Source organism: Nannobrachium achirus (genome assembly GCF_963921795.1).
Source record: "Nannobrachium achirus genome assembly, chromosome: 24".
In the NCBI taxonomy this organism is placed as follows: domain Eukaryota; kingdom Metazoa; phylum Chordata; class Actinopteri; order Myctophiformes; family Myctophidae; genus Nannobrachium; species Nannobrachium achirus.
This window is the reverse complement of record NC_137831.1, coordinates 23,653,533-23,678,159: the sequence shown is the minus strand read 5'-3', so window position 1 is coordinate 23,678,159 and position 24,627 is coordinate 23,653,533. Positions and strand designations below refer to the sequence as shown.

Here is a 24,627-nt window from a genome sequence, read left to right as displayed (position 1 = left end):
GATACGGTATGGATAGCAGTTTACCTTGTGTTGCCATTCTGACGCCTCCTCTTCCTTTTTCCTCTTGGCTTCCTCCAGGACGGCAATCTTAGCCGTGAATTCACCCAACTCAGTAGCCTGAGGAGACACACACACACAGGTTAGTATTATTATCTTTGTAGGAACAAAGTGTGTGTGATTTGTATTACTCCATAATGCCGACTATGGATGACTATGGTAGGCCTACTGACTATGGATGACTATGGTACTGACTATAGATGACTATGGTACCGACTATGGATAGCTATGGTACTGACTATGGATGACTATGGTACACACTAGAGGTCTTCGGACCTGCCCGAGATCCGAAATTACCCGCGATCCGAACCGAACCGAGCCGGGTAACGGGGCCGTTTTCGAGCTTTTACCGCGGGGCGGGCCGGGGCCGGGGCCGTCTGCCCCGGTTCCCCGGGTATCTCCTGTTACCCGAGTGGAGCCGAGACAGGCCGAGATTGAAGTGAAAGTGAACGCAACAACTGCACCAAATAGATAACGCCACACGATGGCACTAAAGATGCAGCATGTAATCTGTTGCATTGGTTGTGAGAACTGAGAAGTAGAACTCACTCAGTCACAACAACACTGACTGTATCAGTTGGATTGTTATTACTATCAAAGATATTAACGTAACGTTTTGGTTAACGGTTTACAATGGAGTTGTCATTGCGTGTTGTCATGCTCTGCAGAGCAAAATGGACACTCAAAGCAGAAAGATATAATGAACAACACATGCGACAGAAAACGATAGCATTAGCATTGGCTAGGAATAAAAACATGGATTTATTTGTATTTACAAACTGTCCGCATTGACTTACTGGTCTGGGAAAAGATCATCTTTTGGCGAGAGCGAGAGGCACAGCGCCGCTGACAGCAACAGCAGCACCGTGGCGACGTTAGGTAAGAAATATGTCTGATACAACTCTTAATATAATAACGTTGGCATTCTTTCATTTCGGGGCGACAGGTTCGGGTCTCGGATCTCTCGTTCTGCTCGGGTATCGGATCCAATTTTTCTAATAACAGGCGGGGCCGTTCGGATCGGATCCATCACGTCTCGGGGCTGATCGGGTAACGGTTCTCAAATTCCAAATGATAGACGGGGCCATATGGGTCCGGGTCCATTTCCCCCGGGTCCTTTTGGGTTCGGGTAGTTCAAATTGGACCCGTGAAGACCTCTAGTACACACTATGAGACTATGGATGACTATTGTACCTACAGGCCATGATATTGACCATGCATGATATTGACCATGATACTGAGTGCAATATTGGTACCAACAAAGAGCTCAGCCAAACCAAGTAGTCACTTTGAGTGTCAAAGTGACTACTGGCAAAGGCAGTCCCCACAACAAAAATCACACCCGTGTGAAGTGGAGCTGTGTGTGTGTGTGTGTGTGTGTGTGTGTGTGTGTGTGTGTGTGTGTGTGTGTGTGTGTGTGTGTGTAGATCATGTGTACCGATTTTTGTGACATTTGAAGAAAATATGTAGGAAAAGGAGCAAAAAGTGTGTTTTGGAGAAAATTCAAGATGGCGGAAAATCTAGCGGGAAAAAAGAATTTTAATTTTCCGATCTACGGTTCAAGAGTTACGGGGCAAAACGTAAAGTGGGCCGTTATAGCGCCACCATGAGGCCGAGTGATGTAATTATTTTTCGATTCATTCTTAAAATCATTATGAATCTCCTCTCCGAGGTTTGAAACTGTAGCTCCTATGGTTTACGAGAGAAAAATACTTGAAAGTGATTTCTTGCATTGTCCCATTATAAGTCAATGGGGACAATTAAGCGTCGTTTTTTGCCGATTACGTCGGCATGGTAAGGCGGATCGGAACGAAAGGTAATAGAACACCATTCCCGGCCGAGCCGCACATTTTGATGTATATATTGCGCGAGTGGCGTAAATGGTGCGGCACTAGTTACGCGCCGAAGTCAGGCTACATACACATACACACACACACACACAGCCACGTATAGGGAGCTGCACACAGCTCCAATATTTACTATTCTAGTAAGTAGCACAAGCGGCATACGATCCCAGGAGGTGTGGGTTGTGAGTCAAATGATTATCGAGCCAAGCCACCGAGGCCAGTGCCGAGATGGGGCATTCGGTCTGTATTCGAATATGACAACGCCCAACTCCTGTAAAAAGAAAGAATCTCCATTCTCCATTCTGCGCCATGCAATGCACTCACGCGCGCACTAGGGATGGGACGATATGAACATTTCATATCACGATTATTGTGACCAAAGAAATCGTGATTTACAATATTACTGCGATAATCAAAATATCTCCAACATCCATTATCCTGGGGCGGAAGATTTGCCAAAAAATAGCAGATCTAGATCTAGCGTTGTGAGCATGTAGATTGGCTATTTTTGTCAAAGAGATTTGGTAGAGAGTGAGAAAAAAAAGACGTATCACGTATCAAGTACGTATATTAGAAGTGGTATGTTTTACCAATAGAGGGTTTAAGTGGAACCAGATATGCAGCTCGGCAAATAAAAGGTGAATTGATCCCAGTGCATGACGGAGGATAAGTGTACGATAAATTAAATCTCCAACATATGATTATCGTGAGTGTTTTTTAATCACGATAAACGATAATATCGCTTTTAGTCCCATGCCTAGCACGCACACACACACACGATGTGGATGCCCCCACTCCCACACGCACCAGTTGCTCCTGGTTCTTCATCTGGTCTGCAGCCTGTCTGGCCAGCTCTGCCTTGGCCTCCTCTGCGGCGCGTTTCTCCTTCTCCAACCTCTCTGCCTCCTCCTTCGCTCTCCTCCTCTCCTGGTCCAACTCCAGAGCACGCCGGGTCTGCTCCTCTAGCTCTGCGCGCACACACACACACACACACACACACAAACACATGCCGCGTCAGTTAGAGGTAACGGCAAGTACTATCAAAACATTGCAGGGAGAAAAGAAATGCACATTTGAAAAGTGGACAAATATAAAGAGAGACAGGAAGAGACACTGTAAAATGTTAACTTTGACTGTACAAATGGAACCAAAATGGACACGCGTACGGGGCCATTCATAATCGCTGCATAACGCCCGTCGCGAGGCGTTGTGTGCTTGTTGATCGGCCAATTTTCAAAATATTAAATTGTTTTTAAAATAATAAAGGAACGGTTTTGGACCAGCCGACAACAACGATAGGTTATCTAAAATAGATGGGAAAACTTTCCATTTCAACTTCAGACTGAACAGTGCAGGTACCTTTCTGTGCTCGCAGCGTCTGCTCCTCTATCTGTCTCAGTCTCTCGATCAGCTCGTCCTTCTCTCGCTCGATCTTCTCCTTCTCCTTCTCTGCATGCTCTCGCTTCTTCTTCTCGTTCTCCAGCTGAGCCCTGAGGTGGTTCAAAAGGATTTAAAGAATTATACATTTTGGAGTTTATTATTGCACTGATCCTAAAACCTTTTCGTGTCATGGTCTTCCAAATTGTATTTGACACCCGCAAGAACCCTATCTGAATTTGTGTTTTTAAAATGAGATTCAAAATTGTTGAAAATGTTTCCAGGTTTCTTGGAAAATTACTTTAATAATATGTTTTTTTTTCTTACTTTTTTTTAATACTCTTCAGTGACATTTAAATTCCTTCTGTCAACATAAGAGGTGACGCTGCCCTCTAGTGGCGTTGAACATTGGAACATGTGAATAAAACTACAAAGCTCTGCTTTTAGGCTTTGCAAACAGAAATTCCACAGGGCAGACAAATTACTTAAATACACAGACATTACTGAAAATTTTACTTAAAACATTGTAGAAAACATTTTTTATATATATTGTTTTTACGATAATGCGATAATTAATAATTTACTAAAATAATCGCGATTATCTAAAACGATTGCGATGTGTGCCCTCCAGTACCTCTCCATCTGTTTGTGATGCTTCTCCTCTCTGGCCTGGGCCTTCATCTGTTGCACCTCAATGGTGTCTGGCTTCCTCCTCCTCATGTACAGCTCATGGTTGCCCATGCACAGCGCCAGGATGCGCTTGTTGATCCGCAGCCGCGGGGCGTAGAACACAAAGTCCTGCAGGACACACCGACGAATCAAACACACCATACATACACAGTACAGTCACAGCATAGAATCAAATCCGAGGGGTGAACCGACAACCTTCTCATTATAACCAGAAGATCTCTCTATCCACTCAGCTACAGGCACCCCAAATCATTGTTTTACATTACTTGGTTAAAGCCTAATTTGATAGACTTTTAATCGTCTATGCAGTATGCAGGTTTACTCACAGGAGCTTTCTTGTCAATGGGTTTGATGACAAACTTCTTGTCGTTGAAGGAGATGTTTCGAATCTCACTCCAGGGGAAACCGATCTTTGGCGTCAATCTGGGGAGGAGAAATAATCATTGGTTACATGTGTCATCATTTGACTTCACACTGGCAGATGTACCAATTCACCTGCACACTTTCCTGTGATTGTGACTGTTCCGTAGCACAGTGATACGCAAAAGTTTTATCTGCACATCCACCATGTTGGAGGTTATGTGGGCAAATGGATCCTGAGCATGAACATACAGTATATTCTGGAACCGTTAACCTTTTTAAAGATGTTGGAATAATGCATGGTCTGTTTCTGCGATGAATAGGGTTAGGTTTAGGCTATACCAAAAATATATATGTTTCTTACAGTATCTAGGAAGAAATATATCCAAAAAGCAGAAGAATGCCAAAATAAAGTATTATTAGCAGCTAGTAAAAAAGTAGTCACAAGGTTATGATACAAAATAGACTCTTCCAGTCCATGAGCAGAGCATACTTTTAAGATTTCTTTTTTTTTAAACTGACAGACTGACATCTCACATAAAATACAGCAAGTAGCAATGCATATAAGAAAACATTTTACAACATTCAGCCAGCAGATGGCGATGAGCTACACACAGCAGGAGCTACACACAGGAAAGGATGAGTTTGGGGAAGTCATCTTTCAGTGTGGCATTTGTCAGCAACATTTTAGATCAAGAGAACCTTTGGTGTCCAGCTAACACAAGATGTGACTTGCGTTGCAGGAAGGGCTCTGTCTATTTTAAAAACAAACCGATTTCTCATGAGTGCCATTCTAGTGCCCTTGTACTAAAACCTTCCACACATGCAATGTGGAACACGACAGGGTAAGATCAAAGCTAAAAAATCAGATAAAAAAATCTCACAACTGAAACATTTTTGCTAAACCAAGTTCCAATCTGGGATTTGTGAAACCGTGTGAAAGGAGCCCCCCCACACCAACTGTTTCCTTGCACAATTTCAAAAAATGTAAAAAAATATATGTTTTGTATTGAAGTTCTAAACCTGTGTTCTTTCCGTTTACATAAAGCCAACCAGTTGAAGAATTTTGCAGACTAGGCTTTAAACATAGCTTATTATCAAATAACCAAGACCATTGGGGTTTAGGGAAAATGCTTCTGAACATGTATATTATTGCTAGATCTACTAGGGCTTGACATTACCAGCCAAATTAATACTTGGTTGCGCACCATGTCGCACACCAAAAACAGCAGATCTCCAACAAGAAAGCCAAGAGTGCTTCGATGGAATTCAAGTTCAAGTGAAATCAATCATGGTGACTGAGAACTTTAATCCCTGATGAAATTTAGGCAGTCCAAATCCTTGGACGGCTGAGGTGTCTGTTGATCACAAGCGTTCACGACTGACAACTTAAGACTAGTCTCAGCTCATAGCGATGATGCAATAGTATGTGTCTGTGAGGAGAAAAACACCACCTTCGCCCCCTCACTCATTATCGCTCACAAAAATCCCCCACATTGACATTTACATGATCCGATTTGCACACGCAGTACATAGAGTATAGACAGACTGACCCGCCACGCAATGACACATCTACACAAAATCACACCCGTGTGAACTGAACGGTGGTCGTGGAGGCTGCGGCGCAACAGCAAAACAAATATATAATAATAATTATAATTATAATAAAAAAGATTAAATAAATATTTTTTAAAAATATTAAAAATAATAATAGTAATAATAATAATATGCGGGGGGGGGGGGGGGGGGGGGGGGCTTGCTTGCGTGTGAGAGAGAGAGCCATCCATCCATCCATGTCACTCAGGCCACCACTGGTATTGCAGTTGATGCTCAGGGCAGACTAGACTCAACAGCACCTCTCTGGTCACCAGGGGTACTTAGGCTACATACGGACCCACCCACATACATAGACGGACGGATACACACACGGCCACGCTATGGAGACGGTGTGACCACCGCTCAAAAATTACCCTTTAACCACTTGTCGTTATAGGCAAACTATTAACAAAATGCTCAAAATACGACAAGCTTATAAAACAGAGACAAATTTCGGCTAAGAGATTTGGAGTTGAGGGCAAATAGAAGAGGGACAAGTGCAGGCTCCTGGAGACACACATTTAAAAAATATATATTATTATTTTGATATTCTACATTTTTGTGTAGTTTTTTTGTTGTTGTTTTTTGTCCGGTTGTTTGAGTGTTGAATGTTTAATGGACTGCCAACAAAACAAGCCTTATGTTTTTTCACTTGCTGTACTGCCTGTACTGTACCTTAACAATCGTGAATAAAATATATAATCAATCAAATAAAATAAAACTGATCAATAAAAGTATAAAGGGTGGTTCATGTTTTCCATTAAGTTACTTGTGACTCGGAAATGGCATTTTGAAAATCCATCACTCCTCCAGGTTCTCCAAGGGACTGGGGAAGCCTGTCCCCTACATACCCTCCCCGCTACCAGAAGAAGGGAAGGTCAGAGGGAAGGATGCAGGTTGTGGTGACCTGAGGTTATTGTTTGGAAGGGGAGGGGGGAGGAGGGGGGGTCCAGAGGGGACAGACGGGCCAGGAGCAGCAGGACAGACAGAGGAAACACTGTCAAGAGTCCAGATTAAAACCCATTCTTTTCTTCCATAAATTGGGGGGCGGGGGGACTCCAAAATGAGGGAGGACAGGAAAGACCCACCCCCCAACACACACACACACACAATGGGCAGACACTCTTCCTCTGCCATCCCTCGCTCACGGTCTCTCCCTTTCTCTGCTAAATATAAGGCGGGCTTCCTGCATTAACCTCTGAAAGCCCAGGCGGCGTCCCGATTCTGGGCATGTCGTAATGGGAAAATGTTCAGTGGAAAATAGCAGATGTACGAGCTCACAGCGCTTCACGAAATGCATCGCAACAAGATCAGCTATTCTCGCTGTAGAGATTTGGTGTAGAGGGAAAAATAAATGAGGGGACCAAGTATTGACCCCTGGGGGACTCCGCTCAACTAAGTATACAGGCGTTAAGCGGTTAACCTCTTGCACAGGGGTCTTCAACAGGGGTTCCGGGACCCCTAGGGGGTCCTCAGAGTTACTACAGGGGGTCCTCCAAATCTTTGAGTGATACATATATTTTTTTTATTAACTACCTGATCCCTAGCGGCCATATTCTGAGAACTTTAGCCAAAAATAGCTGATCTACAAGCTCACAACGCCTCGCGCTGCGAGGCGTTGTGAGCGTTGTGAGGCGTAGTCAATACTTTATTAAGTATTGACGGTTCGAGTGGTTAAATATCTGAAAACACAAATTGACATGAATCCAAAATACACTCATGACTATTGTTAGAAAAGGTTGTGGGGGGTCCCTGCTTCATCTGTCTTGCACATAAAACATTTCTTTTCTGCCAGTGAGGTAGAACTTCCATCTGCGATGTGGGCAAGTGACAATTTATGGACGCGGCTCGGCTGGCAAATCGATAGCGGTCCAAATGTAATTTGTTCTAGTGCAGCCGACAACGTCCCTGTTCACTGGATGCTGAACAGGAGTGTACGCCACTGATGAAATCATTATGTATTCACTTGAACATGAATTAAACATTGTCGATATGCCTGTTTTACAGAGAACGCATAGATCTCCAGCTGATTCTAAGCCTACGGGTCTGATAATGCCCTAAGCCAGGGGTCTTCAACGTTTTCAGGCCAGGGACCCCTTAGTTGAGAGAGAGATGAAGTAGGGACCCCCAAAACCTGTTCGTAGATTCCATGATATAGTTTCATTGTTTGACAGCACAATCATCAATCACAATCATCATATTTTGGATTCATGTGCATGTGGGTTTTCAGATATTTAACCACTTGAACCATCAATAGTTAATACACTTGAACTTTCACTGTACTTAGTCTGCTCTTTTCCCTCCACAAGCTCACAACGCCTCGCGCTGCGAGGCGTTGTGAGCTTGTAGATCGGCTATTTTTGGCTAAAGTTCTCAGAATATGGACGCTAAAAAAACAAGTTTCTATCACAGAAGGATTTGGAGGACCCCCTGTAGTAACCCTGAGGACCCCCTAGGGGTCCCGGACCCCCTGTTGGAAGACCCCTGCCCTAAGCTAACCCTACTTCCACATACTCATGTGCGTGTGCACACACACACACACACACACACACACACACACACACACACACACACACACACACACACACACACACACACACACACACACACACACACACACACACACACACACACACACACACACACACACACACACACACACACACACACACACACACACACGTTTTCTTATCTTGTGTTTGATATGGCAACTTTATTTACCTCACTTTTCTTTACACAACCACGCACACAATCATGTTTTGCTTGTCTTGTCTTGTCTTGTGTTGTGTGATTTAGTAACATTATGTTTACCTCTGTTAATGATGTGTTATATACAGTAGTTGAGGACCGGACTTTGTATAAGCGCCATTAGTTTCCTTTCTCACCTGCAAATATCTCGAACTGTTTAATCATTAGCTTATGTACTTTGAATGTATCTTTATTGTGCGAATAAATAAAACTAAAAACAAAACTAATTTCTGCTACTCTCACTGGTGTGCAGAGACAACTTACAGTAAGCAGACCTCCAGAACCACGCACACACACAACACTGATTCCCACCAGAACCTCACTCACACACACACAGACACCGAACCGATTCCCACCACAGTTTTCCCCCTGTGCCTCCTATACACACACACGTCTCAGTTTCTTAAGAGTCTGCCCACACTCAAAGCTCAGATCTTCCCACCACTACAAACCTCTCAATGACAATGTGGACGCCGGGACATTCAAGACTGTAATTTAGGGCTGATTTTGAAACATGACACTGATTACCAACGTCGGTTAAAGTGTCCCGTCCCTCTGAGCGAAAGCCATATCGATGATATACGGATATTTTCAAACTTCAACGCATTCTCCAATGCTTTGCGAGTTCATTGCGTCCAATTTAATTATAACCTTTCCCCCTCCCCTCATGCATCATTAGCCTGTGTGGGAGAGTCGGAAAGGCCCTGGATGATAATCGTTGCTGGCCGTCGCTCCTGACAAAGACATAATACACATCGTAACTCAGCAAACAACACAGCAAAGCTAATATAAGTTGTTTGTAGGGCATAAATCCATTAGGACAAGCCTGTTTTCTGTTTTTAAGGACTCTGTGGCTTTCACAAAGCTTTCATTCACAGTTTCCCAACAAACCGTCCTCTTGAGAGTTTTTCCCAATGTCAGCCGTTTTTTTTTTCTCCCACAATTGGACTCGTTAGAGATTAATTAGAGACGATTAACGAGCAGATCAAACAAGAGAACCAGAATTCTGGTGCGGAGCCATACCATGTCACTGTTGTATGGCCGTGACTGTAGTTGTCATGGAGATATAATGTGGACGTAAGTAATGCAATTATAAAAGGGAGATTGTTGCGTGCAGCGCAAAGTTCCTACTTCTTCCATCGATTTCATCTGCTCAAATGTTTGCTCTTTATACATCTCTCCGTGCATCTCCTTGATGCTCACTGAGTGCACTTGAGGACCTCACAGAAGCATCCGACTCTGGACAAGGAAAGGCTGAACATAAGTCTGACTGACTGACTGACTGACTGACGCCCTTCAATCAACACGCAAAACAACTCATGTTTGCTCAGTGTCCAAAGTTCTCCAAACACTGAGCCTCTCATTTGAGTGTGTGTGAATCCAAACACTCTATATCAAACAAACATCCATTCATATCGCTCACTCCTGTGTGTGTGTGTGTGTGTGTGTGTGTGTGTGTGTGTGTGTGTGTGTGTGTGTGTGCGTGCGTGCGTGTGTTCCTATACTTGTGAGGGCCAAATGTCGCCACACACGTATAGAAGAATTTGAGAAACAAACAATTTAAGCCTACAATTTCAAGTTAGACTTGGCATTTTAGAGGTCAGGTTTTGGGTTTGGGGGCTAGGCGGTGTCACCCACCGAAAATAGCGGAAGATTTGATCTGCTACGTTCTGCTTTAGGTTTAGGGTTAAACATGGCATTCATAAAAAAATGTACTGAAATGTCGATGTCCTCTCAAGTATATTAATATCAGAGTGCCGCAGTTGCAGTAAAGCATGGACTCGGTACTGCAGTCATCCGGGTATCTTGACTCTCCATTCGACCAATGCTGGAGAATTCCGAAAGGTGGATTTATCTAGGATTCATCAGGATCATCCAAATCGCCCAGAAAAGAATGGATCGTCGTCGCGGTTAAATTTTTTCTTTACCGAGCGACAGAAGACAAAACAGCGTGTACACACACATCGTGGTCACGCCCGTGACTTCTGTGGGTCCTTCAAAATAAGGTGAAAGCATGAAAATCACTGGCGGTTTTGCATTTCTGAATGATAAAAACTACCTGGGCAGAAAACGTGTTAGTTAACACAAACGTGTACGGTATGTGTGTGTCCTTACCAGGGGCATAGTTCCGCCGATTTTAAAACGAATCCAATACGGAACTAAAACTTCCTATGTTTGGCCGCTAGTTGCGATGTTTTCCCCCCGCGAGGTACCAAAAAGAATTTGTCTACATTGGACCCCATTTGTTTTCCCCTTTGATTTTCTAACCTTAATAAACACCGTCATAAATACTTTATGGTTCCTGTCGCTAGTGAAAAACTCCCTTTCAATCACCATGATATGCGTTTTGTGCAAATATGGTCCCATGTATGTTAAAATTGATGATAAAGTTGCGGGGGGCGTGGCCAACTAAACTAATACTAGCCTGCTGTGTTCTTCGTGTGCTTTATTTCGGGAGGCTCAACACCACATTCTCCCATGTATCCCTGCGGTTCCACGTGACCATTGGCAGCCAATAGCATTCCTTATGATTCCTGGGGTACCATTCAAACAATGATGGCGACACCCATACAAGGGAAAAAAAAAAACGTCATTTTCGCCGCATAGAAACCAATGGCTTCGCTTCGTCCATATTTATTTTACAGTCTATGGTCCTTACTTGTCCTCGTGTTCGTAGATGTTAAGGCCCAGGGCGTCCACTCCCAGCCACAGCTCTGTGCCCTTTTTGTTCTTGATCTCAAAGTAGTTGACTCCGTACATCTCCAGGTCCTGGGCGATCTTCAGGTACTCCATCATGGAGTCCTCCCTGGGGATGGGACCATATGAAAATGTCATGTCACGATGATTGTGACCAAAGAAATCATGATTTACGATATTATCGCGATAATCAAAATCCATTATACTGCAGAGGAACATTTGCCAAAAAAATAGCCGATCTACAAGCTCACAATGCATCGCAACGACATTTGATGTACTTATTGTATATTTATTTGAAAACTTGAGTTACTAGTTACTTTGTAGATTTTGATTATTATCACAAAACATAGTACTTCAGCCCTATATACATTTCAGCCGTTTGATATAGCCGATATACAAGCTCACAGCTTGTAGATCTGCTATTTTCAAACGATTTTCATAAAAAGATCTGAAATGGGACATTCTGCATAATGAATACTTTTACATTTGATACTTTAAGTAACTTTTGATGCCAATATTTTGTACTTTTGCTCAAGTACATTTTGAAATCCAGATTTTACAGAGAGTATTTCTACATTGGATGATTGGTACATTTACTATAGTAGCCTAAAACATTTGAGTACTTTTTCCAGTACTAAATTCAACGAAGAAGAGAAGGGGAGAGACACAGTTCATAAATCAGGGTTCCCACACATTTTTACCAATTAATTTCCAAAGCTTTTCCAGAATTTTTAACCCAATTTCCAGGACTATATAAAAGACAGGTAGTGTATGGCAGTGGTTCTCAACCTTTTCAGGCCATGGCCCCCAAAATAATCATGTTTTAACTGGGGACCCCCCCACCCTGACGAGCACTAAGAACACAATAGAACACGGTTCCAAAGTTGAAAATAGCAGATCTACATGTTGTGAGGCGTTGTGAGCATGTAGATCTGCTATTTTCACAATGTCTGCCTCTAATATTTGACAATTTGGCCCATGTTTAATTTGTATTTCAGAGGTATTAACAAAATCAATAACCAAAGACAATGCATAGCTATTTTTTCCAGGACCTTCCAGGACCCTTGATAAATTCCAAAACTTTTCCAGTACAGGAAAAATATTTTTCTGATTTAAAAATATTTCCAGGAATTTCATGACTGTGGGAACCCTGATAAATGCACGACGCAGTAAACCTACATGGAAGCATCTCATTATGTCTTTCCACTCATTTATTCAGGGCTCCTTTAATTTGTCAGCCATCTGTATGTCGTTGTGTGGAAACCTTGTAAGTCCAAAACCTTTTTCAGGAAATATAAATTACTGTGTGTTCCAGTCGATCCAATGTAGCTAATATTTAGTCACATGCTTTTTCACATTTATTTGTTATTGGTTCACTATCCTATATTAAAATTTGCATGCCCATTTATGGGCATAAAAGGACACGGTCTGACATATATCTCCATATATGGGCATATTGTAGTAGAAATATTTATAGACTGTCAAATGTGTATCCTACTTACAGTATATTCAACTTTGTAGAATTTAGTTTAAAGCAAATCTCACACTAATGTAGATTTGCCTGCAGCTGTCAAACCAACAGCTGACATCCTCCTGTGACTTCTACCTCTCATTTATGGGCATAAAAGTTCTGACAGATATCTCCATATATGGGCATATAGGGACACAGGTATATGACACTGTCGGTGAGGCCCAACTCTAGTTAATAAAACCCGCAGACACTAAGTTGTGAGCTCATTTAGGCTACTTTTGTGTGATAGGCCTATAAGGAGTGTGATATCTATCTATAAATGCGAGAAGTCTCTGCGTGCGTGCGTGTGTGTGTGTCTGTCTGTCTGTCTGTCTGTAATCCGCATATCTCGAGAACCGTTTGTCCCACTGGCTTCTGATGGGCATAAATGGACACACGCGAACAGATGGTCAAAACAGATCCTATGACAACAGGTAATGGGGTTTGCATTAAAGGGCGGGGCATTCATTCCATATTTACATTGTTCCCGTGTTGGCCAGGGCGCCGACTAGACGCTCCTTCGGGCGGCCGAGCTTCTAGTATGGAGAATGATGGAACATGGTTTCTGCCAGACAGCGACAATATACATAAAGTGCATGCTGTGACACTTTAGCTTGCGCTGATGGATCAACTACAGACCAGCCAGCTGGGACTGATATCATTTATCAGATACCAATTTAGGTCTAGAGAAAATATAACAATCTCCACTCTCCAGACAGTGTGTACCTGTGCATTCTCTGTGTAGTAGTGTGTGTGTGTGTGTACAGTACCTGAGCATTCCTTTGTGTTCTTCGTGCCATGTCTGTATCCTGTCCTCCCACTGTTCCTTGGTCAGCTTATGTTGTTCCAGAACTCTGCAACACACACACACACACACACACACACACACACACACACACACACACACACACACACACACACACACACACACACACACACACACACACACACACACACACACACACACACACACACACACACACACACACACACACACACACACACACACACACACACACACACACACACACACACACTTAACCCTGTGTTTCTCAAACGGGGGTCTGGCCCCCCTTGGCACGAAAGATCCCAGGGGGGACGTTAGGCCTCGTCTGTTTGGAGGCAGTCCGAAATGTTTAACATGCTGCACAAAATCATAGCCAACTCCCACATTTACACAATAAACATCATTGTGAAGCACACTGATTAACATCGTAACAAAATGTATTTCCGTTATTTGTCGTACGAGTATAGCACTCGAAAAGCACGCGTGAGTGTTTGTGTGTGTGTGTCTGTGTGCGTGCGTGCGTGTGCAGGGGGCTCAGCTTTCTCTGATGTAAGAAGGGAGCCCTCCAACTATCCAAGGAAAAAAAGGTGACTCAACCCTACATTTCCTACCAAGGAAATCACAGAACATTCCACAAGAGAATGAGACACATTCCGTGTGTGTGTGTGTGTGTGTGTGTGTGTGTGTGTGTGTGTGTGTGTGTGTGTGTGTGTGTGTGTGTGTGTGTGTGTGTGTGTGTGTGTGTGTGTGTGTGTGTGTGTGTGTGCATGTGCGTGTGTGAGAGAGAATGCGTGGGGTCTAGCTGTAACTAGTCTTTGTTTGAACTGATGCAACACAGAAAACATTAAAAAACAACACACTCATAAAGAAAATCATAACAAGCCCTGCACGGGTCATGACATGTCCTGACTGTGTGCTCTTCTATTGCTAGTATTGTGTTTCTCGTATTGCATTGCTAGTATTGTATTTCTGTCTTGCGAGGACAAAATAGACAGACAATAAAATAAAATAAATACCGGAGGATGTCTTGCTGGGGCTCTTGTTTTCCCAATGGGCTATTTGCGGTTAGAACGCGCGTGTATGTGTGTGCGCGCGCGTTTGGATTAAAGCTAAATAAAATCTCGCCATTGAAGTCCTAATATGTGATTCCTGAAAGAGCCTCGCTATACACTAGCGCTGTGTTTCATAAACATTTAGCACAATGTAGAATTATGATGTTTTGGTAACCATACAGACAACCAGTTGAAGGAAATGCTAAATTCAGCCATACCAAAAACGATAATCATTTTGAGTTTTAAAACAAAATGCCAGACGCCAGAGGGTCAACCTTTGCTTTTATGAAATATCTGAGGTCACTAGGATTTTCTGGAAGATTGAACATGCATTCTATTGGTAGTTTGACGACTACAAATACACGTTAATCTCAAATCGACATTAGGCTATCTACAAGCCTATAGCATAAGTGTTGTAAGGTCATACTTAGCCTATTTTCGGTGCATGGCATGCTTCCACATTAAGACATGCTGAGAATCATATTTTCAGAGTGAGAACTTGAATGGTGTGTATTGCGTACCTCTGTGGCAGCAGTCTGTCATGGGCGAGGTATCCTGGCTTGTGTACGTCTTTGCTGTAGTCTGCGTACTTGGCTTGGACAGAGTAGGAGGCCAGCAGAACGGCCGTCTCGGGGGGACAGTAGTTCTCATCGTTCAGAATGGCCTCTTTCACCTGGAGACCACCGGAGGGGTGGGTGGTTGAGAGAGGCAGGAGGTAGGAATGATGGGACCGGTCAATAATAGTGTTCTGTGCAAAATCTCTTTAGTCTAAATACCAACAATACAATCAGACTAGGGCTGGGCAATTATTGACAAATATCGATACTGTGATATGGGACGAGATATTGTCTGGCATTATGGATATTGTAATATTGTGGGTTTTAAACACTTAAAGGACAACTTTTTACAACAAGGATTTCATATTTTAGATTGTAATTGAGAAAAGAAGAGTTAAAATGATTCCATTTACTGCTTTCTATAATTTTGGACATTTTGAATTGATTTCAGTGGGTGGGGGCATGCGTACAAGTGGAAAAATATATTTTTAGACACAATAAGCTGTTGATTTCTTTATTACTATTTACAGTAACACTACTGTGGTTGGGAATGGGCTTATTGTGTCTAAAAAGACATTTAGCCACACGCATACTCCCAACCACTGAAATCAAAATCTCAAAAATCACTAGAACGATAGAAAGCAGTAAATGAAAACATTTTAACACTCATCTTTTCTTTTCTGTAATTACAATCTAAAATGAACCCTTGTTGTAAAAAAAGACAACGTTGTCCTTTACGGCTCACCTGTAGGAAGAACAGCCTCTGTGTGATCTCCTGGATCAGCTCTTCGGAGACGTCCTCAGGGAAGAACTTTGCCCGGAACTTAAACTGAAGCGGGTTCTCCTTCTTCACGTCCTGCTGGGTCACCTGTTAACAAAGACGTCAATTAATCACAGCGGTTCTCAACCTTTTCAGGCTGCAGCCCCCAAAATGATAATATTTGAACTAGGGACCCCCACTCTGACGAGCACTACTTGGAGTTGGAGGAGTTAATTACATTTTGTTTAATACGATTCTATTGTGAAAATAGACGATCTACATGCTCACAACGCCTCGCAACGCAAGACGTTTTGAGCTTGTAGATCGGCTATTTTTCACAATTTCTGCCTCTAATATTTGACAATTTGGCCATTGTACAATTTTTCATTTTAGAGGTATTAAAAAGTCCTTAAATTGTCACTTTAGAAATGTGTAGATACCCTCTAGTCTAAACACTTAAACTTTATGTTGGTTTGTTTACTGTTGAGTGAGAAAACAATCTTGCACATAAAGCTAATCATCTGGGGACCCCCCAAAATCATTGGGGGACCCCCCTGGGGGTCCACAGATTGAGAACCACTGAATTAATCCAGTGGTTCTCAATCTTAACCTTTTTTTCTTCTGGACCACTAGGTCTAGCATATTTCAAACAATCTCCAAGGACTAGACATTATTTAAACATATTTTTTATACATTTAAGAAAAAAGGTAAAATATATATTTTAATTTTTTTTTAAACATTTTCCCATGGAAAGTCTGTACTTTTGTGGTCATTTGTCAATGACAGTGGGCCACTGATTGAGAAACAGTGAGGGAATGCATTGGGTGATTGATTGATATTTGATTAACTCAATCAATCAGAGCAACTGTTACAGGAACAAACAGTTAATCAATAACCTGATCGACAAAATCTGTATTCTGGACCACAGCTATAGTATGTCCTAATTAGTCAATAAGACAGAGATGCCATGTCAAACAGCAACCAGTGCAGAACGTGCCCAGCAAGGACTCATGGGCAAGAAGACGCTGGCAATCAATCAAAAACCTACAACTGTGATTCTGCTTCTCAACCTTTTCCATTTCAAGGACCCCCAGTTTGATATGCATTAGGCGGGGCACACTGGCACAGTAATTGTATTTGTATACCAACAACATTGTTGTATAACAACAATGTGCTTTACACAGAACATCAAGCAAAGGAAACATTAATAGATTTATAAAATGACTTTAGAGTGTATAAAACTAAATAAGTAAAAATTGATAGGTACAGTTACAGTGCAGAGAAAAGAAAAGAGAACAAAGAAAAAGCTCAAAGGCAGCGGCAAACAGAAAGGTCTTTATTTTTCCTAAATATGTGGTGCTACTAAATGCTGCTTCCCCACGTTTATTTGTGGTTGTAGGAACAGTAAAGCAGACCTTTCCCAGATGACCTGAGAGGCCTGGATGTGGATGGATCATGATATCGTACACGATCAGAAATGTATTTTGTCCCAAACCCATTTAAAGCTTTATAGACCAGGTGTACTTTGAAACCAGTTCTTTGACACACAGGGAGCCAGTGTAAGGAGTGATTACATTAGACCAGTGGTTCCCAAACTTTTAGCTCAAGACCCAAAAGAGAAATCAGACATTCGCCCGGGACTCATACTAGTGAAAATATCAGAGCTACAAGCTGCATCGCTTCTTAAACATTTGTTTTCTAATTTATGGAATTACTGGGGGTGAAAAAAACATTTAATTTGTTTTTAATTCATTAAAGCTATTGCTATTTGGGAATGTTTTTTGAAAATGTCTTGAAATAATAAAAAAAAGTGTCAACCCACAAATGGGTCCCAGCCCAGTGTTTGGGAAACCACGGACCCCAATTTGATAACATATTGGGAACACTGTAAAATCCTCAGTGTAGAATCCTCAGACAGGTTCCCGGACACAACGTTGAGAAATAATCCATGACTTAAATCAACCAATCAGACTGTCGATCACGACCCATGTCCCAATGACTCGTCATGTCAAGAAAAGGAATAATGCGTCTTTAAAAACCGACCTATCAGCGTCAGCGGCTGGTCTAATTATTCGAGGTCTGACAAAGCAACGACGCGAGGATCAATAAATCAATCACACAGGAAATCACAGACGGTTTCACAGGAACGTTCGTTGCAAGGAAGTCAAGAGGCAGGGCAGAGGTAGAGAACAGGTTATTATACAGCGGCGCGACGCGTTGTGAAATTGTAGATCAGCTATTTTTGAAACATTTTGTTTAAGGTAATTAACCCAATGAGACCGGAAAAGGGTAACATGTCATTAGGTCGAACACCCTTTGGATCGACCAAAGTCTAACCCAAACCCTAATCCTAACCTCAGTAAAACTATGCCTAACTCTAACCCTAACCCTAAACCTAACCTGCCAACGCTCGCGGGTGATTATCTAACCTGCCGAGTCCGACGCTGTTCGACCCAACGGGAGTTCGACCTATGGGGCAGTCCCCCCGGAAAAGCATCTGCGTTATTATAGATTTTAGCCTTGGATATTCAAAGATCGCACCTGTGCGAAGTGAGCGGTGCAAACACGACACACGCGCATACCTGTATGGGCTGTTCTGTCCCTGACATTACAGTTACTTTATGTGTATGATAGAGCACGGATCTCCATACATGGCTGACACACAGGGCCTTTTTCAATCGGCAAAGAACCGGTTCGGGTTCTTTCTCCCGCCTATGCGATGAACCAGAGGTGAGCTTTTCCACCGTGAATTGAGTTGGTTCTGAACCGTAAAAGTTGGTTCGGAACGGGAACCACAAAATCCTTGGTTCCTCTGGTTCAATCGGTTCTTGAACCAAGGTTCTTTTGGTAGAAAAGGCACCACAGAGTTAAACGTAGGATTGGTTTGTGCAATTGCGCGGCTCAAAAAATAGCAGATATACACACTCACAGTGCGTCACTTCATGCTGTGCTGCGAGCTCGTAAATCTGCAATTTTTTTGAGCATTTTTGAAAAAGCTTGAAAGCTTCAGCCTCAGGTCGTAAGTGGTATAAAATGGTGCACTTTTACTGACAAACTATCAGTAGTTGCTGACAGGTGAGGAATTAGTTGCCCCTCTGTTTGGCCTTATGCCCTTCAGGAAATGAGATGGCCCGAGGCCACAGTGACCTTGATGCTCCACCTGCACTGCACCAGCTGACTGCACCCTTATCTCCTCTGCCTCTTTCCTTTTCAGACACCAGAGTCTTTTGTTAGGATTCTGAATTCTTAACTGTTCCCGAGTCCCAATCCCCATCTTCAGTCCAGTCTAGCGACTCTGCAAGGCTGAGTGTGTGTGAACTTTTGATTCAGAAGTTGATACAAATATTGGACATTTTTTGTTGAAAGAAAGAAAGAAAGAAAGAAAGAAAGAAAGAAAGAAAGAAAGAAAGAAAGAAAGAAAGAAAGAAAGAAAGAAAAAACATTATCATCATCATATGTAACATTTACTTAAATTCCAGGCCTGGTTGCATTGGTATAAAGTAACTTCACAGTACATTTACTTAAAGGAGCTATAGTCAACTTTTTCATTGTAGGGCCGACACTTTGTTTGCATCCTAGTCTATAGACTAGAATATAAACAAAGTATCGGTCTGACAATGGCCAAAATGATTATTTTATCATTATTTTACGCTTTTTGTGGTCATTTTTGAATAGAAACACATATATGAAGCTTATTTTTTTATAAAATATTTTCGAAACATTATTTTTATTTTAGCATCCGTTTTTCAAGAAAAAGTTGACTATAGCTCCTTCAAGTACTGTACTTAAGTACAATTTTTAGGTATTTGTACTTTATTTGAGTATTTCTATGTTGCAGTATTGATACTTTTAGTACAAAAGTACAAAGTACAAAATGCTAAGTACTTTTTTTTCCACCACTGTCCAAAAGCAGGATCAGACCCAAAGGTCTGACAACGGTAAAGTGTGTGTGGGGGCCGGGCACCAAAAAGCCCCCCTATTCCGACACCACTGGTCGGTCTCTGCTTAACAGTCAAACATAAACTAATTACAGTGTCGACTTGGGGATAAAGAAGGTGCTGCATGTGCCGAGATGAACAACAGCATGGACTGTACTGTACTTTATCTAATGTAGTCATTAGAGGAGGTAATTAGCACCCTTGTGCAGTATGTGAACGTAATGCATAATGACAAGCTGGGGACGGTACAGAATATAGCTACAGTGTGTGTGTGTGTGTGTGTGTGTGTGTGTGTGTGTGTGTGTGTGTGTGTGTGTGTGTGTGTGTGTGTACTGCACTGTACAGTACATGGACACACACACACAGAATAGTTTCCACTGGAGCCCCCCTTGTTAAAAGAAATCCTGTCATAGATCACTCTGACAGCCTAACACGGGTCCAGCATGGCTGTGTGGAACGCCTCCACACACGCACAAACACACGCACGCGCACACACACACACAAATACATACAGTACACACGGTAGATTTACAGTGCCTGAGACCGACACACACACAGTACTTAAACAAGGGGAATTTTCAGTACCACCTCCTCAATCTCACACACATACACGCACGCAAGCGTTTACAGTACTTCCGCACGAGGGGAATTTTAAGATGTGCACGCACACACACACACACACACACACACACACACACACACACACACACACACACACACACACACACACACACACACACACACACACACACACACACACACACACACACACACACACACACACACACACACACACACACACACACACACACACACACACACACACACACACACACGGCTTCAGAGGGGTACACACAGTACAATCCAGAGTGACCATGTAACTTGTAGTTGTAGGAGTGTAAAAACGGACAGGAACACGTGATTTCATAGAGCTGGGGGCTGGAGGGCGTGTTTGTCAGGAAGCCTGCGACCATAGCGCCCTCTAGAGACTACTGGACACGCTCTGAGATACAGACAGACAGACAGAAAACAAAGTGGGGGTCCGTTGTCTAATGCATATCAAACTGGGGGTCTTTGAAAGGAAAACGATTGACTAATGTGACAAGCGGAGGGAGAGAGAGAGAGAGATATAACAGTATAAGAGTGGCGAGTGAGCCATGGAGAGAAAGTGAGGCAGAAGTTCAGAACATAAAGGAGTGAGAGAGAAAGACAAGAAAGAGGAGGAGGAAGGGAAGAACAGAGAAAGGCATTCACTAGGGAGAAAGATAGAGAGCATAGGAGAGAGGAGACAGAGCGAGGGATGTGGGGGGAGAGAGAACGAGAGAGAAAAGTTGGAAAGAGAAAGAAAGCGAAAGAGAGTGATTATATTCGTGCTCATTAGTCAAATGAACCCTTAGGATTTTTTTCTGTGTAGAAATGAGAGGGGATTACCTTCTTGTTGAGCTTGAGCCAAGTGTGGTAGCCTTTGCTGTCTGTATACTGCAGGCCAAAGAACCACACCTCCCTGAGGCCCACAGTCTTCACCACCTAGGAGGAACACAAAAACACGTTGGCTTTGCAAACTTCTGGGGACATTGCATTGACTTAAATTCAATCTAACCTTAGAAGATCTAACCCTAAACCTAACCATATCTAACTCTAAACTTTTTTAACCATATCTCATTTAACCTTAACTGAACTCTAACATTATCCTATCAAGCTCTAACCTTACCCATAATCTAACAATAGCAGTCTGAAACTAACCTATCAAACAATAACCATATCCCATCTAAAGTTATCCACATCCCGTCTAACCTTAACCGATTTTACAAAGCTTAACCCTCATCCATTTGTATTGATTCACTCATCTACGTAAGCATCTGGATATACTCGATGATCGTTGCTCATCAGATAATGCATGCCCAACGATACATAGGACAGGAGGTAACAATTTTTCTTATCCGAGTAAAAGAAAACATGTTCAATTGATATTACAGCAGCGTGAATTTATCCAACGTGGACATGCTTGTGGCTTCCATGGGTCTTCAAAATAAGGTACAATCAATGAGGATCAATGCTGGTAAGGTCTACCGACCTGAACCCATTTAGGCCTAACCTATAGTTAGGACTTATTCAGAAATTAGCCTACAAAAACAAATATGTTGCTACATACTGTACATGTACTGTAAGCCCCTCCCATACACTAAAATGTGTTCCCGGCCTGAATGTTAATGAATACCTGGCAATGAATGTGTCAATCTATTCCTTCCGACATCTGTTAAAACTCATATCCTGTGATCACGTTATATGTGAATATATTCCCTGCATCCCATCTAACCCCAACCATATCCCAATCCCATCTAACTTTAACTGTAACCATGTCCCATCTAACATCGAACTGATCCAATCCTAGCCATAACCGTACCATCTAAAACTTAACTGTAACCATCCCATGTTAAAGATAACCCTATCCAATCTAAATTTAACTGATGTCTGATGTAAACATGTAAATGCAGTTAGGTGAGGTACTTTGTGGTGATGAGGCAGAGCAGTGGCGGCTGCCCAGAGGAAGCCATTAACTTATGCCTCAGATTGAGATGAACTCTGTGACGTCATGCAAGCAGTAATGGGCCCTGGGCACGGCCTTACATCCAGTCTGCCTCTTTAATTGGTTTCATTAGACTTGACTAATTGAGGACTCACTGCTGTTGCTTGATGACGGGAGCATTATTGTTGCTTTGGTATACTAATGTGTGTGTGTGTGTGTGTGTGTGTGTGTGTGTGTGTGTGTGTGTGTGTGTGTGTGTGTGTGTGTGTGTGTGTGTGTGTGTGTGTGTGTGTGTGTGTGTGTGTGCATTGCAGCCCAATAGTGCTGCATAATAAATAATTCAATCGTAAAACTACTTAAACAGCAACATTTTTGCCAACTCCGAAACCACACTTGCACTAAATACCTCATGGAAGCGAAATCCTATGGTACTCTGTACAATGTCGGTCTACAGATGAGGTTACACACTGGGAGGAACGGCAAGTCATTTCATTCAGACTGGAGTTCACCATCAGAGCAACTCCCCAACACTGAACAAATCTACAGTATAATGAACAAGCAAATCCTATAAGCAAGTTTGTAGGACGGTAATAGACAGTTTGCATCCACATGTGCGTGTGTGCAGGGGCGTCACAAGCGAGGGGAAAGTGGGTCTGAGTTACTAGAGTCCAAGGTGGAGGGGCCTTAATTATTTTATACTTTAGCTATTGAAAAATAGCAGATATACAAGCTCACAAGCTTGCAGATCTGCTATTTTTTTTAAAAGTGGTGAAAATGTGTGCAAATCTTTGAATATAATGTATTTTTTAAGTGAACATTTGTAACTCAAATTTTGCTTCTGGGGGGTCCCTGGAACCAGATATTTAGAGATGGGGGGTCCGTGACCAAATACACATCATTTTAGGGGTCCTTAACATGAAAAGGTTTGAGCACCACTGACATAGAAACATAGGTTTTTCCAAAAAACTGATTTGAAATATTCAATTGCACAAATATTCATGATTTTTCAAAAACAGCAGATCTACAAGCTCGCAGCGCGGCACCGAGTGCCGCGCTGTGAGCTTGTAGATCTGCTATTTTTCAATAGTTTAAGCACAAAATGTGAGTGAATCCTTGTACCCAGGGCCCAGAATTTGGTGTGTGTGTGTGTGTGTGTGTGTGTGTGTGTGTGTGTGTGTGTGTGTGTGTGTGTGTGTGTGTGTGTGTGTGTGTGTGTGTGTGTGTGCGTGTGCGTGACGTGCGTGTCTCAGACTCACCTGATCAAAGAGCTGCTTGCCTGTCGTATTTGGCTGGATGGCAAACTCCAGCTCTGCGTCCATAGTGGTGACGCGCACATTGATCTGCAAAACACACACAAGAGAAGGTGGTCACTATACTGTCAATTCTACACCACAGTCAGATAAACACACCAATGTTTCACACATTTCCCCCTGGAATACATGCTCTTTTACACAGAGGTCAGAGCACAAATCGGCCCGCGTGGACCATTTTCACACGGCAAGCAATTTTGCTTTCATTTCAAACTCGGTGGCTGGGGTGAGGCGAATCATCATCGTTTCACTTCCTTATTGTTTCCCTGTGTCGGGTTGTTTTTTTTAATAGATTGTGCACTTCCACTTAATTTCTGTATCGAGATAAAACCGGTTCGACAGCCGAGAGGGAAAACAGTGCTATGGGAGTTATTTAAAAAAAGCAGGAAGACACTGGTAGATTTCAATCATAAGCCAGAAGACGATACGTGCAGTTCTGCATGCGTTGGCATGTGTCTGGCACGCTTTATGACCAACAACTGTTCATACAGACAGAGCCATCACGCATTACATTCTAATTTTGCTTTGTTTTGGTAGCAACGCAAGCTTTAACTGCTCAACTCAACCTGCTGAACAGAGATTGTGTTCAGAGGCAGTGGTTCTCAAAATGTGGTCCGGAGACCCCCCAGGGGTCCTCGAGGGGGTTCCAGGGGGTCCCCCAGGTAAGTAATTGATAGTAAGCAAATGGACCTTTACAGTACAAGTTACACAAACTAGTAGTACTTGAAATCAAAAAGTTTGCGAACAAAACCCATGTTGTAAGAAACTTTGTGTTACAGTAGTATACAAGTATGGATATTATGAAACAGTCCTC

General features: G+C 42.6%; 1 protein-coding gene across 1 annotated transcript in view; it reads right to left on the bottom strand.

Moving 5' to 3' along the window:
• LOC308280431 (radixin-like) overlaps window positions 1–24,627 on the bottom strand; it is a 46,855-nt gene that overhangs the window by 4,082 nt on the left and 18,146 nt on the right. The window contains exons 3-13 of the mRNA XM_080720694.1: window positions 23,760–23,843; window positions 21,408–21,503; window positions 16,024–16,146; window positions 15,243–15,394; window positions 13,653–13,736; window positions 11,335–11,481; window positions 4,298–4,394; window positions 3,916–4,079; window positions 3,264–3,394; window positions 2,712–2,872; window positions 25–117 (exon numbers count right to left, since the gene is read on the bottom strand). Coding sequence (XP_080576820.1) covers window positions 25–117; window positions 2,712–2,872; window positions 3,264–3,394; window positions 3,916–4,079; window positions 4,298–4,394; window positions 11,335–11,481; window positions 13,653–13,736; window positions 15,243–15,394; window positions 16,024–16,146; window positions 21,408–21,503; window positions 23,760–23,843 — 1,332 coding nt within the window. The remainder of the gene's footprint in view (window positions 1–24; window positions 118–2,711; window positions 2,873–3,263; window positions 3,395–3,915; window positions 4,080–4,297; window positions 4,395–11,334; window positions 11,482–13,652; window positions 13,737–15,242; window positions 15,395–16,023; window positions 16,147–21,407; window positions 21,504–23,759; window positions 23,844–24,627) is intronic.